This window comes from Ailuropoda melanoleuca, chromosome 8 (genome assembly GCF_002007445.2).
Source record: "Ailuropoda melanoleuca isolate Jingjing chromosome 8, ASM200744v2, whole genome shotgun sequence".
Lineage (NCBI taxonomy): Eukaryota > Metazoa > Chordata > Mammalia > Carnivora > Ursidae > Ailuropoda > Ailuropoda melanoleuca.
In genome coordinates, this window is record NC_048225.1 from 69,798,646 (window position 1) to 69,817,732 (window position 19,087).

A 19,087-nucleotide genomic window follows, 5' to 3' on the forward strand; every position below is an offset into this window, starting at 1 on the left:
ACCGAGCCCAGAGAGCGTGAGAGGTGTGTTCTGTTCCTACCGCCCCCCTCCTTAGGCCACGAGGCTCTGCAGCCTGAGTGTCCGAGGCCGGCCTGCATCGCCGAGAGGCACGACGTCACAGCAAAGGTGAAGAGACGCATGACTCCACACCTCAGTTTGTTCCCCCCTGAAACCGAAACCAGTTTGGGGAACACACAAGGAAGTCCGGGAAGTCCTGAAACAAAAACACGGGCCTTTGGGCACGTGTCAGACTGGCTCAGCCCTCGTCTGGAGCTCAGCCCCTCCGCAGCTCCGTGTTAACTGAAGGACCTTTAAAGCAGACCCAGCGGGCGGAGGGAGTAAGTAGTTTCAATATTGAATGTACTGGTGGAGATAGAAAAATGAGTGACATGCAGTCCCTAAAATCCAGCCAGCGACAGTCCAAGCAGGCAGACGAGGCCAGTGCAAGCAATTACCGGTTTGAACAGGGCTCAGTAACATCACAGACAAATCCTGTCATGGGAGGAGACAGAGAAGGGAAGGAGCCTCTGGAGGGGAAGTGAAGAAGGTTCACAGAGGGGCTCATCCTTGAGCTGGAACTGAGAGAAAGTGTAGGACTGCGATGGGCAAGAACAGGGAAACATGGGCTGCAAGTGCCGGCAGGGCCAAAGGCGCAGGGCAGGCAGATGGGAGCCGGGCCGTTATGTCACTTCGGGCCACGGAGGGCGTGGCGGCCAGCCCAGGAGGGAGGCAGAGAAACAGGGGAGGCCAGGGCGCAGAGGGCCATACACACATCCCTCCGATAAGTTAGGGCTGGATCTCCAGACACCAGGAACGCTGGGCGTGATGTGTGTGTGTGTGTGTGTGTGTGTGTGTGTGTGTGTGTTTGCATCATGGTGACAAGGAAACGATGTGTAAAAGCCCCCAGCAAACAGCACCAGGGTCTGGGTGGGAGGAGCAGCAGTCAGGAGGGAGAGGGAGACCGGGAGACACTATGGAAGCAGGAGCTCCTGTCCAGTCGACCAGTCGGGCAGGTCGAGTATCCGCCACGCGTGCACTGGGGAAAGGCTGTAGGGCCGGCCCTAGGTTTCATTGGTTTTATTTTTTACTGCTTTTGTGGGGGATTTTTGTTTGTTTGTTTCTGTTCTCTTATGTTCTTTCAGGAAGGTTTCTTTTTTTTTTTTTTGGCACTCATTTTTTTAAAAGACTTGGAAGCTCATCCCCAGTTCCAAAAGAAAAATAATTTAAGTGATCAAAAACTCAGTCTGATAGTCAGCTGCCGAGATGACTTTCTGAGCAGGGATGCCTGGAGGGTGTGACCTTGACCAGGGTCCTCTCCTGCCCCCAGTGCTCCACGGCCGTCGGTTGGGCGTCCAGAACCACTGCTTGGTCTTCCCTCTGTGTAAGCCGGGTGGGGGATTCCCAGCAGCACAGCGCAGAGAGCTCCTGAGCGTTGCAGGAGGGGCCCAATACTGCCACGGCAGGCAGTTCCAGAAACCACGTATTCGGACTTTTGGTATAAAGCACCCCTCGGATTATGTGCGCCCCTCCACTAGCCACTGTGCACCACCGGTCAGGGTAAGACAATTTCATGGCCGTGTCACCTTCATAATGAAATGACTTTTCCAGTAAATTGGTTGCAGTCTGTACTTGTATGTCTGTATTATAGGGTAATGCCTGAGAAAATTATTAGCTCTGCATGCCAGGGTGTTTGCAGAGCCCCCGAAGTTTACAGCAAGAGTACTCCTCCCAGAATCAGAGGTGTGGGTATTGAAGCAAGCATTCCCTCCTGCAGCCCGACGTAAAGGACGGCCTTGAGACCCGTCCTCCCGCACCTGGATCTGAACGCGCCTCAACTACGATAGGACCACATACATATTTCTCTCATCTCATCAAGGGCTGGAAAGTTGCTTTGCAAACCTTGACTTGAAACCCAAGATCCATTAAAACCCGTGAAAAAACGGCAACAGAAAAGAGAAAGCCCCAGGTGACAAAAATGAATCCTCTACAAGTTTGGTTTTTGTGTCTCCGCAGAACTCTCCCAAACTCTTCTGTCCTAAAAACAGAAGCTTTGACGTGGACGCCATCTACAGCGTGATCGACGACGCCAAGCTGTACGTGTACATCGCCGTCACGGACTACCTGCCCATCTCCAGCACGAGTACCAAAAGGTCAGTGAGTGCGTCAGCTCGCCGAACCCCGTCTCCAGGGCCAGGCACGAGCGGGGGCCACGGGGAGCCAGCCTCTCGGTTCCCCTTAGGTCGCTCACCCTCAGACCTCCTCCCTGTGCATTTACTTGCCCCTTACCTGGGATGCGTCTCCTCCCTCAGTCCGTTGGAAGGACTCAGGGTCTCACCCTGCAAGAGTCCTCAGGGCTTCACCTTCTAGGCACGGGAACAACTTTAGAATGCAGATCAGGTTGTTGTCAACTTGGAAGTTACTTGAAAAAGAAAATAAATTAAATAATAAAAATTATTCGGGAAAAATAGGTCTTGAAAATTATTAGTCCGCAGGTGTCCCTGAAGGACCTACTGACACTGAGTAGGCCTGGCAAGGTTTTCCGTCGAGGAGACGTCATTTTGTCGTGTTCACACCAGTCTTCATTAAATGCTAAACTTTCATATGTGTTCGACTTCAAGAAGAAGGAAACTCAGAATGCGTATGTTCTCAGTCCGCTCCTCTGTATGAGGCAGAAAGCATTTTAAAATGAAGGGATTTTTCAGTAATTCACCACTGTTGGGGCAGAAATACTTGGCACAAATGTGGGAGCAGAATGTCCGCCCCTACGTCATTACATGCGTAAGTGCACGGCTCTGTCCCTGATGTTTCCAGCTTTTGCTTCCTTGCTGGGAATGCTGAGATTTGGGTGCATGTGTTTTGAATAACTCATCTGATCCAGAAGTTCTCAAAGTGCACATCCCTGGGAGTACAACCTGAGACCTTTTTAATTTGGAAAATTACAATTTCAAAATAACCGTTTACTGAGGTTACACGATCAGGCATGCTCTGTTGCTTGCATATTCTTCATGGTGCCGGCCCACACGGCCGCACCGTACAGCTTCCTTAGGCAGATGGCTGTAGGGTTGCCAACGCATGTTTCTCGCAGAAAGCCATCTCCCATAATAATGGTCGAAAAGCGTTTGAAGCTGCCAGAGACACTGTTAAAACACTTTTACTTTAAAATACGGTACGTCCCTTGAATAGTCATTGGTTTTTACCCATATACTTTTACATGTTTTCTATCCCTCCTTTTTATTTTTCTCCTGTTTATTGTGTATTTGGTTTGAGGTTTCAGGAAGTTGAGATGTCATCTTCCCTTTGGGAAGATTTTGAAACATAGTAGATAGGTTTTGCCTGATTTTTCCATTATGGGGAATGAGAATAAGGTCAAGTTTATGGACTTACGTTAGTATGGGATGATGATTTCTTAGGATTGACAAAACCTTCATTCTATGAAGTCCCATGGACAAAATGAAGATCCCTTGTGGCCAGCGGGGGGAAGGAGTTAGCATGGAGAATCTAAAATATCTTGGAAATGCAAAAATGAGAGAAAACTAAAAGAATGTTAAAGAATTGAAAACTCACCTGAAATTTTGTCTTTGGGTTATTAATCTCCCATTTCAGCTGTTAGTCAAAGAACAGTTCTTTTATCATACTCACACCCCTGGCGAGCATTCTGATGAAAAGTCATCAGAGACAAAAGAAATAGCTCAAACATCCAGGTTATAATTCAATACCTAAGAAAAAAAATTGGGGGAAACCCCTGAGAAAAGACACTAACGTTTGTGTCAGCTGAGGCAGCCTGTTTGGTTTGCTTGTTTGTTTTGGTGCGTTTTATTTCTGTGAATGGGGGCATGACTTCACAGTTTGTGCTGAAGTATAACAGCAGAGCCACATGTAGCCACACTTTTTCTTTTTTTCGTAGTCTTGCCAAATGAAAACAACAAACTCTTTTAAGTACTGAATTCCCCCACTCATAAATCTGGAAGTATGACAATTAAAATCTCAACTGTAACCAGATTAGCTTTTGCCTTACTTTAAAATAAATATTCTCATTACCTTTAACTATTTTTTATCAAGTGTACATGGGTTTTAGATGTTTCCTATTGTAAACATGTCAATGACATATCTCTGTCCATTATTCATTTGTGACAAAACATTCTTTTTTGATAGTGTAAAAAAATAATAAGGTGAAAGACCACTTCTGAATAACATTACCACTAGCCAGTCTGTAAGAAATGTTTTTCTATTTTATTTGTGCATATTAAACTTCCTTTTCATTACACTAAAAAAAAAAGAATGGAAAAAATTATGAAAAAAATTTAGAAGTCAGCCTGGTTACTTGTCTTTTACATTGTCCTGGAGAAATTTTTCAGGAGTGAATTCAACTTGAATAAACAAATAGACATTATCAAATATCAGTGTGTTAATATGCTACAGACTTAACTTTTAAGATACTGCTAAACACCCAAACGAAAGGAAAAAGTCACATGCTCCCAAGCTAGACACGGTTGGTGGCGTGTACGAACGTACACACATACACACCATCATTTGGCAGCAATGTTAGAGGTAACTTCTACTTTCGAAGACGTAGGAAGTGAAGAGAACAGTAACCTGCGGCTAAGCAGGTCCCGCGGTAGAAAAGCAGCGGCCCTCTTCGGTTCTTCCTGTGTGAGCAATCGCGCGCTGCCTCTTTAAGCAGTTCACTTATTTTTTTGGTTCACAGCTTGGGGCTGTTCGTTATTTATCTCCTCAGTCACATGGAATACATCTCTCAGAAAGAAATCAGTAAAAGTGTGAAGGAACAATAAAAAGGTAGGCTGGCAGGCAAGAATACTGTCTGACAAAGTTACCTTTCAGATGTGAAGGAGAAATAAAGGCTTTCCCAGAAAAACAAAAGCTGAGGGAGTTCACCACCACTAGACCTGCCTTACGAGAAATGTTGAAAGGAGTTCTTCAAGCTGAAGCAAAAAAAACCGAAAGCACACAAAATTCTGATTAAGGTGATAAACAAGCAGTCAGAAGTAGAATATTGTAACTCTTTTTTGGAATAGTGTATTAAATGTGACACTATTTTATTATATACACTATACTATTACATACACTCCTATGGAATATTCGTGTAGTAAATGTTTCCTTTAACTAAATGTTAAAGGAAAGGAGCATCAAAATATCGCTCCTACAACTTGGTGATGAAATCATAGCATACAAAGAGGTCATTTGTGACATCAAAAATATAAAAGGAGAGGAGTAAAAGGATGATAACTGAAGAAAAATAAAGTGCTATCAGCAGAGAAAAGACTGTTTTTTCTATGAGATGCTTTATGTAAACCTCCTGGTAACTACATGGCAAAAATCTAGAGCAGAGACATGAAACATAAAAAGGAGGGAGAACAAGCAAATTATCCCAGAAAACCACCAACTGGCAAAAGTAGACAGAAACAGAAAGAAAAAGAAACATGGAAAGACAAAATAACCAGAAGACAGAAAATAAAATGGCCAGTAGTAAGTGCTTAGATATTAGTACTCACTCTCAGTGAAAATGGATTGAACTCACCAGTCAAAAGGCGCAGGGTGGCTGGATGGATAAAAGAGCAAATATGCTGCCTACAGGGGACTCACTTCAGCTCCAGAGACACATACAGGCTCAAAGTGAAGGAATGCAAGATGATATTCCAAGCAAACAGAAATGAAAACAAGGCAAGTGTGACCATACTTCTATCAGACAAAATAGACTGTAAGCCAGAAAGGGTCACAAGAGACAAAGGTCATTATATAATGACAAAAAGGCTGATGTATCATGAAGATAAAGCAATCATAAATATACATGCTTGCTACCCACACTGGAACCTCAAAACATATTAAGCAATTAATGAGGGATCATAAGGGAGAAATAGACAGTAATACAGTAATCGTAGGGGACTCTAACACCCCACCATCAGCAATGGATAAATCACCCAGACAGAAAATCAACAAGAAAATATTGCAGTTGAACCTGGCTTTAGAACAAATGGACTTAGCAGACATATACAGAACATTACACCCAACAGCAGCAGAGTGCACATTCTTCTCAAGTGTACATGGAACATTCTCCAGGATAAATCACATGTTAGGTCACAAAACAAATCTTGGCAAATTTAAGGAAGTTGAAATCATACCAACTATCTTCTCTGACCACAACTGTATGAAACTAGAAATCAATAAGAGGAAAGTAAGAAGATCTACAAATATGAAACTAAGCACACTTCCAAACAACTATGGGGTCAAAGAAGAAATCAAAAGGGAAATAAAAATTATCTTGAAAATACAACATATCAAATATTATGGGATGCATAAAAGCAGATCCAAGAGAAAGTTTATAACTATAAACACATACACTGAGAAATGAGAAATATCTTAAATAACCGAACTTTACACCTCAAGGAACTTGAAAAAGAAAAGCAAAGTAAGCCTGAAGCTAGCAAAAGGAAGGAAATAATAAGTATCAGAGCAGAAATAAATGAAATAGAGACTAAAAAATTAATAGGTCAACAAAACGAAGGGCTGCTTCTTTAAAAAGATAAACAAAATTGATGCCTTTAGCTAGACTAAGGAAAAAAGAGAGAGGACTCAAAGAAATAAACATGAAAGAGGAAACATGACAACTGAATACTGCAGAAATACCCAGAACTATGAGACTACTATGAACAATTATATGCTAAGAAATTACATAAACCAAAAAAAAAAAAAAGGTTACATTTCTAGAAACACACAACCTATCAAGACTGAGACAGGTAGAAGTAGAAAACCTGAACAGACCAGTTATGAGTAAAGACATTGAATCAGTAATCAAAAAACTCCCAACATAAAAAACCTCAGGACCAGATGGCTTCCAAATGTTTAAAGAAGAATTAACACCAATCCTCCCCCAAACTTGTTCAAAATATCAAGAAGGAGAAACACTTTCAAACTCATTCTGTGAGGCCAGATTACTCTGCTACCAAACTCAGATAAGGAGACAACAAGAAAGAAAACTATAGATCGATATCCCTGATGAATATAGATGCAGATATTCTCAAGAAAATATTAGCAGACCAAATTCAGAAACACATTAAAAGGATTATATACAATGACCAAGTAGGATTTATCCCTGAGATACAAGGATGTTTTAACATATACAAGTCAATAAATGCAAATACATTGCATCAGTAAAAAGATAGATAAAAATCATGTGATCATCTCAATAGACAAAGAAAAACCATTTGACAAAATACAACACCCTTTCATGATAATAAAAAAAAGACCTTTAACGTGTACAGAAGGAACATAACTCAGCATAATAAACTCAACATAATTAAAAAAAAAAACCTTTAACGTGGGTACAGAAGGAATATAACTCAGCATGATAAAGGCCATATATGACAAACCAACAGCTAACATTGTACTCAGTGGAGAGAAATTGAAAGCATTTCCCCCAAGATCAGGAAAAAAGCAAGGATGAGTACTCTCAGCATTCTTATTGTATTGAACAGTCCTGGAAGCCCCAACCAAAGCAATCAGGCAAGGAATAAAAGGCATACACGTTGGGAAAGAAGAAGTAAAATTGTCATTATTTGCTGAGGATATAATCTTATATATAGAAAATCCTAAAAACTCCGTCAAAAAACTGTCAGAATAGGGGCGCCTGGGTAGCGCAGTCATTAAGCGTCTGCCTTCAGCTCAGGGTGTGATCCCGGCATTATGGGATCAAGCCCCACATCAGGCTTCTCCGCTGGAAGCCTGCTTCTTCCTCTCTCACTCCCCCTGCTTGTGTTCCCTATCTGGCTGGCTGTCTCTCTCTGTCAAATAAATAAATAAATAAAATCTTGAAAAAAAAAACTGTCAGAATAAATCAACAATTTCAGTAAAGTGTCAAGATACAAAATCAGTTGCATTCCTTTACACTAACGATGAAGCCTCTGAAAAAGAAGGAAAACCATCTCATTCACAGCAGCATCACAAAACAACATACTTAGGAATAAATTGAACCAAGGAAGTGAAAGATCTGTACAATGAAAACTACAAGGCTTTGCCAAGAGAAATTGAAGAAGACACAAACAAATGGAAAGGCATCCCATGTTCATGGATTTGAAGAACTAATGTTAACAAAATGGCTACACTACTGAAAGTGTCTACAGATTCAATGCAATCCCCATCAAAATACCAAAAACATTCTTCACAGAAATAAAAGAAACAACCTCAAAATTTGTATTGAACCACAAAAGACCCCAAACAGCCAAAACAATCCTGAGAAAAAGAACAAAGTTCAAGGCATCTCACTTCCTGATTTCAAACTATAAGACAAAGCCATAGTAAAAACAGTACAAAAATAGACGACATCAACCAGGGGAACAAAATAGAGAGCTCGGAAGTAAACCCTGGCCTATACAGTCAACTAATATTCAACACGGGCATCAGGAACACTCAATGGGGAAAGGACAGTCTCTTCAACAAACGGTGCTGGGGAAACTGGAGAAAAACATGCAGAACAATGAAGTTGGACTCCTATCACATGACTCACAAAAATTAAAATAGATCAAAGACTTAAAGATAAGACCTGATATCATAAAACTAGAAGAAAAGATAGGGAAAAAGCTCATCAATAGTGGTCTTGGTAATAATTTTTTTGACATAACACCAAAGCACAAACAACAGTAACAAAAAATTAACAAATGGGACTACATCAAACTCAAAAGGTTTTGCAGAGCAAAGGAAACAATTAACAAAATAAAAAGACAACCTACAGAATGGGGAAAAATTTTTGCAAACCATATATTGTATAAAGGGTTAACATCCACATCTGTAAGGAACTCAGTCAACTCAGTAACAACAGCAACAAAAAGCAAATAGTCTGATTAAAGATGGGCAAAAGAACTAAATGGACATTTCTCCAAAGAGGACATCAAAATGGCCAACAGACACATGAAAAGATGCTCAGCGTCACTCATCATCAGGGAAAGGCAAATCAAAGCCACGATGAGATATCGCCTCACACCTGTTACAATGGCCGTCAAGAAGCCAGGAGACAGCAGGTGCTGACGAGGATGTAGTGAAAAGGGAACACTTATACACAGTTGGTAGAAAGATAAATTGATCCAACCACTATGGAAGAAAATATGGAGGTTTCCCTCCAAATTAAAATAAGTCTACCATGCAATCCAGCAATTCTACTTCTGGGTTTTTAATCAAAGGAAACGAAAACAGAATTCTGATGAGATCCCTGTACTGCCATGTTTACTGCAGCACTGTTCACAGTAGCCGAGATATGGAAACGGCCCACATGCTTATCAGCGGATGAGTGGTTGAAAAGATGTGGTAATATACACCATGAAATATTATTCAGCCGCGAGAAAGGAGAATATCCTCCCATTTGCACCAACATGAATGGACCGTGAGTCCATTATGCTAAGCGAGAAAGTCGGACAGAAAAAGACAAGTACTGTATGATATCACTTCTGTATGGAATCTAGGAAAGTTAAACCTGTAGAAAACAGACAGTAAAATGGAGGTTACTGGTGGGGGGGGTGAGGGATAAGAGAGATGGTGTTGAAGACTGCAGCCTTGTGGAGAGTAGTAAATAGGTCATAGACAGCTAATGTGCTGTAAATATTCTACTGTAGTTTTTGTGATGTGATGACTGTCAGTACCCTGGCCATATTACAGTATAAGAATGTACCAAAGTAACATGCTGTATATAGCTTATAAAATTTACACAATGTTATGCATCAAATTTATTCAATAAGAAAAAAGGAGGCTGATTAATCTGTGAGGTATTAATATTTTTCATTTATGTTTTCATTCGACAATTATTTATTGGGCACTGTGCAGGAGTGATTGAAGTCTGAGCAGTGTATGGTCCCAGGAACTCCATCCAATAGGGCAGACGGACACAGAATCAATTATCATAGCACAGTGCGGTGAATGGAAGAGTAGATATGTGCACAAAATATTATAGGTCCTCAGGGAAAGAGCATCTATGGCAGTTTCAAGGTTAGAAGAGGCTTATTGGAGGAGTTAATCAAACAAAGGATAAGAAGGAGATTTCCAGGTAGGAGGGACAGCATGAGCAAAGTTTCAGATGGGGAAAAGTTGCCTGGCACCTGCCAGCATCTGTAACAGGTTCAGTGCTGGAACACAGGTGGTGAGAGATCAATTTGGAGGGAAGGCGGGGACCAGGGACAAGAGGATCTGACCGTAAGGGAGTCTTGTGACTTTGGGGAGCCTCCACTACATTTTAGTCAAAGGAGATATGCTTTTAGACAGATCACTTTGGTGGTCATGGAAGATGTACTTGACGGGACAAAACTGGAGGCCAAGAAACCAATTTGGAGCTGTTAGTGACCCAGGTCAGGGATAATGACGGATCAGAAGGATAGAACAGAGGATGTACATTCCAGGAATGTCTTTGAAGTACGCGGTGAAAAGGAGAGCAGGCACAGGAATGATTGCCGGGTTTTTGCTTTGGGTGATTGATGGTAAACGTTATACAAAGTAAAAGAGGCTATAAAAATCAGGTTTATGAATTTGAGGTTCTTGTAAAGGTCTGGATGGATAAAGACCTTACAAAGATATCCAGAACGCAGTCTGAAGAGGGTTAGCCTGGTGATGTGAATTTGGAGCTTTTCCGACTCTGGAGGACAGCTGAGATCCAGTGTATAGATGAAGCCACCAAGGAGACGGCCTGTAGAGTGAGGAGAACAGGGGATGGTGGTAGAATCTGGAGGGAGCATGGACCACACAATAGATAAACATTGCAAGAGATAAGGGACAGACCATCAAACCACAGGGTCATCGAAGCCAATGGAATCTGTTTTCAAGAAGAAAAGAACCATCAACAGAGCCACATGGGGCTTCCATTAACAGTAAACTAAGAATCGAATGATGTCCATTAGATTTGGCAGTTGGGACATCCCTGCTGACTTGGAGATCTGCGCAAGAACAGGGGCCTGGAGGCCGGGGGGCAGTAGGCTTAGGAGTGAGCGGGGGTAATGAAGTAAAGTCAGGGATTCTAGATTACAGTGTCAAGAAGTTATGTTCAAAAAAGTAGAAAGAGACCCATAAATACAGAGAACAAACTGATGGTCGCCAGAGGGCAGGGGCAGGAGGATAGGCAAATGGGTGAAGGGGAAAGGGAGGTACAGGCTTCCAGCTGTGCAATGAGTAAAGCACAAGGATGAATGGCACAGCGTAGGGAATATACTTGAGGATAGTGTGATGGTGTTGGAGGGTGACAGACGGCAGCCGCCCTGGTGGTGAGCCCCGCGTAATGCATAGAGATGTTGACTCACCGTGTCGTACACCTGAGACTAATGTAACATCGTGTGTCAGATACACTCAAAGATAGGTGATAGATCGATAGATAGATAATAGATCGATCGATAGATAATAGGTCGATAGATAGATTATAGATGATAGATAGATAGATAGATAGATAGATAGATAGATAGATAGATAGATAGATGTTTAGTTCAAAAGGGAAAAGAGGTTGTGCACCACCAACAGCAATGCAGAGTCAGGGGAGGGTTCTTTGAGAGAGATTCACATTTTGTTCTCAAACTAAAAGGAAGGGAGAGGGCGGGTAGTTGAAACTCTCTTCGGGAAGGAGTGACCAATGAAACATGGTTGCAGAGGGTCAGGGGAACGGCCCAGGGGAAATGGAGGCCCAAGTCTGACCCTGAGCAGGTTGCCTTATCCTTTGAGCTGGAGGAAAGGGGAGAAGGGTGCATGAGGCTCTTGGGGGTGGAAAGGTGAGAAAGACCATGACTGAGAAGCTCTATTTTGTGGACAGAGGAAGAAGCAAGTATCTGAGGAGTGGGGTACAGCTTAGAGTCATTACAGAAAGGTCCCGGAGGAGGAACCGTGCAAGGCGAGGACAAGGGTAGTGGATGGCAGTGAGGGCCAGATGCCCTTGTGTTGGCTCCAGCCTCACGGGACTGAGCTGACTTTGTTCAGTAGTCCTTGGCTTTGTGACCATAGAAATAGAGCAAGGGAGGTATGACTCTGACCCAAGAGCTAGAGGAAGGGCCAGGGTAGGGGTCCTTCAAGTGATCACTAAGTTTGGGCTGGGCCAGAAAGGGGACCTGGAGCTGATGGAGCAGAATAGCGTGGGGGTCATGGGGCTGGGCCCAGGCAGGGCAAGAGCGTGCTCACCGGGGATTTCATAGAGTGCAGGACACTGCAGGAGCACAGGCTGGGCCATATAAAGAGGAGAACTCAAAACTAACAGGCTAAGATTTTGAATAACACTGTATTCGTCCAAACTGAGTTGGCCTGGAATCAGGGAAAGATCTGAACCAGGGAACAAACAAAGTCTACACATGTCAGGGCTGAGAGGAGATAGAGAGATTTGGGGCTTGTCTTTAAGATGGAAATGTTTGTTGTGTTTTCCTTTTTCAATGAGAAATAGGTGACAGTTCTGGAAGTGACGTGGTGTGTGTTGGGGGGGCTGACCCACGTCCTGCACCAAACAGGCAGATTGCGATAGAAACTACATGGCAGGACTTCCGGAGAAGGTGTGGCATTGGGAAGAGTCGGGATTTAGTTCAGGCAAGAGGCTACGGATTCAGGAAGAGGCTGAGCCTCCAGGAGACACTGTTGGCCTGGGGGAGGGCGGGTGGGGAGTGCAAGGGCCAGAGCAGCTGGGGGCTTGGTCAGGAGAGAGGAAGGCAGCCTGGAAATAAGAGTATGGGGAAGTTTGCATAATCAGAGCAGAAGCTCATTTGGAGGGCAGTTTCCAAAGAAGAGGGGTCCTTGCAGCCTTTGGGACTGACGGGGGTGCTCAAGTCTCTGAACAGGTGATGGAGGTCAGTCTGTCCATATCCTCTGAGGCCCCGGTCGTGGGGGAACTCAGTTCAGGGAGGGGTTGGACCCAGGAAAGCATCCTCTGTAGGTGCCCCGCCCAGGAGATCTGCATGTTTTCAACATTCCCTACCAGGGTGTGTCTCTATTACAGAACGAAGTAACGATTGGGTTAATATAAATGTTCTTTGTAGTCTAGTAAATTTCTTTCCCCAAACTAACTTCTTTTCTTTATTTTTGTCCACGTGGATATTATTCCTACAGGACTTACTGGCCAGACTTGGATGGGAAAATAAGAGAAGCATTAGTTTTGCGAAGCGTTAAAGTTCGACTCCTTATAAGCTTCTGGAAGGAAACTGACCCCCTTACATTTAACTTTATTTCGTCTCTTAAAGCTATTTGCACTGAAGTAGCCAACTGCAGTTTGAAAGTTGTAAGTATGACGTTGACTTCAGTATTGTTAAATAAGACACCTGACTCCCTCCCCACACCTGGGACAGCCGTAAGCACATGCATTTTGTGACTGTTATCAGGGTAACAGTCTCTGCTAGCTAGAAAATATTTCAAAAGTAGGATAAGTATTTTTTTCAATACAAACACACAAAAAAAGGAGCCTGGAACCCACGTTTCCTGGCGCCCTCCCGGGCTCGTCCTGTTTTCACACACTGCCTGTTGGGTCCTTTCTGCTCTGTTTGAACTGCCTTGTTCACCTGCCACTCCTGTTGCTAAGTCTGTGACCAACAGAGCAGCAGCACGTCCTCTCCTACAGCCTACCCCAAAGTGCCCCCAGCCCGGGCTCCTGTTCTTGCGTCTGTCCCTTGGGCCACATGCTAATCCACATACTTCGAGGGACGCAAGATTGGGAATGGGTTTTACTCTCATTGTGGTGGTGGTTCCGTAGCTCATCTTTGACTCTCTTCAGGTCCTCACATGTGATGCGCTCTTCCTCCCCTCTAGGCCTTTGTACATACTGTTCCCTCTGTGCCTTATCTGACTAGTGCCTGTTAGTCCTTTAGGGCTCACCTTTTCCAACCTCCACTGCAGTCATTCAGCAAATGTACCCTGAGATCCTACTCTGTGCCAGGCCCTCTTCTGGGTGATGGGTCTGTGCTCCATGCAGTATTTAGAGACCAGGATGACAGGGGTGCCACCATCCACTCTGACACGTAGCTTCCAAGATCATCCCATGCCTCAACATCCCAAGGCCAAGCAGAAGGAGAGAGAGCCCGGAGGACTGCCCAGGAGGCATTTATGGGGTGGACCTGGAGGTGGTGAACAACCCTTTAGTCTTGATTCCACTGCTCAGAACTCAGTCACACTGCCACACCTAATGGCAGGGGTGGCGTGTTCCCAAAAAGACAAAGGAACAGGTTTGTGGATCATTAGTCTGCAATTCTGGGTACCCACACAGAGAACCCTCATCCCCCACGGATACGCACAGTGCAAAGTTCAGGACCTCCCAGTGATGTCCAGGTCTGGACCTCATCGTTCAATAAACAGAAACTAAAAACAAAACAATTTCCCATGAAACCCAAAACCCAGGTTGAAGTTACCTCCTCCCCATATAACAGGGACAGGAGAAGGACGGTAAAAACTCCCATTCAGAAGAGGGACACGGGAACACTCACAGCAGTCACTGGGCCAAGCGATTGTAAAATTCTTCTGTATAGTGAAGTTCTCATACCTCTGATCATAAGGTTGTTCTTAGCATGAGCGGTTAAAGGAGTTTTTGGTCTCAGCTCATGGTTCCTGTGGCAGTGCAATTTTGTCAGAAACTTAGTAGGCTTCTGACCTACTTGCTTCTAGTCATTTCCACGTACCAGTAGCCACAGCCCAAGGTTTGTTGTACGTAATTCCCAAACTTGACCAACACGCTTCCTTGCCCATGTTCTTCTGCCTATGCCTCCCTCTCCTTCCTTCCCTCCCCCCTCCCCTTTCTTCTCCCCCTTCCCCTCCCCTTCTCCCTCTCTCTCTCCTCTCTCTTATTAATGGTGGCTTCATTCAGGTCATCAGACTTGGGTGGGAAGATTACACAGATTATGATTATTCCAGTTATCTGATCTTTGCTGCAGGATTGAGTCTTAACTGGCCTCAGTCACTTAAAGCATTTTTCAAAGTAATTTTCTACTTTTGAGCTCCTGGCACAATCAGTTTTTCCAACCCCTTGAAATACCAAATTTCTAGTGTATCTGTTCTCTTTCGTATCTGCTTGCAAGCCAGCAAATCCATCTCTGAGCTTATTTGTCTCCTCTGATAACTTTCTAAAATCACTAACAACAACCGACATATACTACTAACAATTTATTTTCCCATCCCTTGCCCTGTAGCCAGAGTTTTGTGGGGTGCTTGGTCTTCCTTCCAAATTAATGCAGGTTATGGTTTTACCAAATATTTTGCCACTGCTTGAGTCTCCATTCTTTCCATCCTGCAATACCGATGTCCTTGTTACCCGCTGCCCGTTGGGGAAGCCATTGCTACATCCTTTATTAAGCTTTTATTGTTGCCATGATGGCACCCTCTCACTTCACTTTGCCTACATGTAGTAAGTGCTTAATATTTTTTTTAAATGAAGGAATTTCTTATATTCCTGAGTATAGACAGTTGGACGGGCACTGTATTAAGTACCTGTATGTGCTACTCAGTATTCACGACCACCCTATGAAGCAGGAAATTTTTATATTGTACAGACGTAGAAAATGAAGCCTAAAGAGATTAAATAATTTCTCTCCAGGACACTAGTTAATAGAGGAAAAATTCAAATTCAAGTCTTTCTTTTGTGTGTGTGTGTATCTAGGAAAACTGAATCAAACAGATTTTATTCACCTTTATAGGAGGAGGAAAACAAACGATATAAAATAAGTCCTAAGAAACCTCTCTCTTACTGCTTCAGACTTCTTTCAGTGTTTTACAAAATGCTCACACAGCAAATGCAAAAAGCTGTAACATAGTCTTGTAACTTTTGCTGCAATAAATGTAACATTAACAAACATACATATTTCTTCTGTCCCAATCTTAAAAGTAGAATTACTGAATTACTAATTTTTACAATGTTATTCATACTTATTTTTATTCATACATTTTTAATGAGATCATTGCCAATACATACATTATTAATGTAAAAATAAAGTAAAGGAAAATACAAGTTTTTCTAACTCCAGAGTCCAAGCTCTTAAACATCGTACTGTTATGGTCGCTGCATGCAGAACAGATAATTGAAGTCATAAAGCAATTTTTTTGTCTTTCCTATCTATATTGAAAAACAGCATATATTATATCTGCTCAAAGACTTGAGAAGATACACATCTGACTTATATATCTCTGGGATCAACAATAATATCAATAAAAAGTTTTTTAACTTATTCATACCATTAAATATTTTTTGAAGTTATCAACAATATAAAAACATAAAATTCTAGAATTTACTGTAGATTTCAAAAAATTATCCTTCTCACATATATTTCATTTTAATCTCCCTAACATTCTGATAATATTGAGGAAAAATATAAATTTTTATCTTCATTTAACTGGTTTTTATAAACTGAGGTAGCCATGCACATGTCTGAGTTCATAAATCAGTTTTAGAAATAGAAACAGGTCTGTGAAGCCTACAACAAACATCTTACTCTGTGATGAAAAAGTTGGAAGCTTTTCCTTTAAGATCAGAAACAAGACAAGGGTTCCAGCTCTTACCATTCCTATCTAACATAGTACTGGAAGTCCTAGCCAGAGCAATCAGGCAAGAAAAAGAAATAAGAAGTATCAGAATTGAAAAGGAAGAAGAAAATTTATCTCTAGTTGCAGATGACATGATTTTATATACAAAAAATCCTAAAGACTCAACCCAAAAAATGTTAATCAATGAATTCAGTAAAGTTGCAAGATACAAAATTAAAATACAAAAATCAGTACTGTTTCTACACACTAACAATGAAATTTCTGAAAAAGAAAGAAATGGAACCCATTTATACTAGCATCAACATAAAATACTTAGGAATAAATTTATCTAAGGAGATGAACAATCTGTATGCTGAAAACTCTAAGACATTGATGAAAGAAATCAAAGACGATGCAAAAAAATGGAAAGGTATCCCAGGTTCATGGACTGGAAAAATGAATATTGTTAAAATGTCAATAAACCAAAAGCCATCTATAGATTCAATGCGATCCTATCAAGATTCCAATGGCATTTTTACAGAAGTAGAAAAGGCACTCATAAAATTTATGCAGAACTGCAAAAGACCCCGAATAGCCAAAGAAATCTTGAGAAAGACGAACAGAGAAGGAAGTATCACACTTCCTGATTTCAAGCTATACTATAAAGCTATAGTCATCAAATATGATACTGGCATAAAAACAGACAAATGGACCAATGGAACAGAACCAAGAGCTCAGAAATAAACCCAAGTATATACAGCCAACTAATACTTGACAAGGGAGCCAAGAATACTCAATGGAGAAAAAATAATCTCATCAATAAATGGTGCTGGAGTAACTGGATATTCACATGTAAAAGAATGAAACTGGACCCATATTATACACCACTCACAAAAATTAACACAAAATGGATTAAAGACTTAAACGTAAGACCTGAAACCATGAAACTCCTAGAAGAAGACACAGGAACAAAGTTTCTTAACATGGACTGGGGAAATGAAAATTTTTTGGATGTGACTCCTAGGACACAACCACAAAATCAAAAAGAAACAAAGTGAAAAGACAACCTATGAAACGGGAAAAATATTTGCAAAGCATATATCTGATAAGGGCTTAATATCCAGAATACATAAAAAACTCATACAACTGAAGAGCAAATAACCCAATTAAAAAATAGACCAAGGACCTGAATAGACATTTCTCCAAGAAGGCATAGAAAATGCCAAAAGGTACGTGAAAAGATGCTCAACATTGCTAGTCATGAGGGAGATGCAAACCAAAACTACTATGAGATACCATAGCTTGCATGTAGGACAGCCCTCATCAAGAAGACAAGAGATAACAAATGCTGGTGAGGATGTGGAAAAAAGGGAGCCTGTGTGCACCATTGGTGGGAATGTAGATTGGTGCAGCCACCATGGAAAATAGTATGAAGAATCCTCCAAAAATTAACAATAGAACTACCATATGATTCAGCAATTCTATTAATGGGAATAGATCCAAAGGAAATGAAAACACTAACTCGGGTATCTGCACCTTCATGTTCAAACCAGCAATATCCTCAGTAGCCAAGACATGGAAACAACCTACGTGCCCATTAATGGATGAATGGGTAAAGAATTTGTGATATATCTGTACAATGGAATATAATTCGGCCATAAAAATGAGGGGATACTACCATTTTTGACAACATGGATGCACCTTTGAAGGCATTATTCTAAGTGAAATAAGTCAGAGAAAGAAAGACAAATACTGTATGATATCAATTGTATATAGAATCTAAAATTTAAAAAAAACAACACAAAGTCATAGAAAAAGAGACCAGACTTGTGGTTGCCAGAGGTGGGGGGTAGAGGTAGGGGGACAGGGAATTGGAGGAAGGTGGTCAAAAGGTACAAACTTTCAGCTACAAGATAAATACTGGGGATTTAACGTACAGTGATGACTACAGTTAACACGGCTACATGATACAGAGGAGAGTTGTTAAGAAAATAAATCCTAAAAGTCTCATCACAAGGAGAAATTTTTGTCTTTATTCTTTTCTTCTTTTTATCTTTTAATTGTATCTATATGAGAAGATAGATGTTAGCTGGATGTATTGTGATCATCATGTCACGATATGTAGAAATCAAACCACAATGAGGTACAACTTAAATTTATACAGTGAGAGATGTCAGTTACTCCTCAATAAAATGGAAAGAAGAAACAGGTCAATGATTACTAGTATGGATCTATTTTCCACACCAGATTTTCAAGTGAATGTGATAACCAGGAGTTGGATTAGGGCACCAATCTCGGTTTGAAATCAGATATCAGGGATTAGAGGAAACACTGGTATGGTCCCAGAAAGCCAGGCAGAGACCCAGGAGAATAGAATCAGCTTGTGTTCAGTATCTTTCCATGGACAAGAGAATGCTGGGGATTGTTCCAGCTCAGGGATGACATTTTCCAGATAACTGAAGTGGCATATGGGGCAGCACGGAAAATCAAGTGATGTTTGAATTCCCAGTGCCTAAGCAGGTTGCTGGCACAAAGCATTCAAAACATATGTGTTGAATGAATGGGTGGATGGATTAAATCAAAAAAGGGAGCTGATGAAGAGTGTTCAGGAAGGATCTGTGAACCAATGAGTGGAAGA

At 41.7% G+C, this 19,087-nt stretch overlaps 1 protein-coding gene across 6 annotated transcripts in view; it reads left to right on the forward strand.

The window, feature by feature from the left end:
* Positions 1–19,087, forward strand: part of PLD5 (phospholipase D family member 5) — a 339,166-nt gene that overhangs the window by 303,589 nt on the left and 16,490 nt on the right. For all 6 annotated transcript variants that reach the window (XM_034666657.1, XM_034666659.1, XM_034666658.1 and 3 more), the window contains 2 exons: positions 2,014–2,150; positions 13,060–13,228. In XM_034666657.1, coding sequence (XP_034522548.1) covers positions 2,014–2,150; positions 13,060–13,228 — 306 coding nt within the window. The remainder of the gene's footprint in view (positions 1–2,013; positions 2,151–13,059; positions 13,229–19,087) is intronic.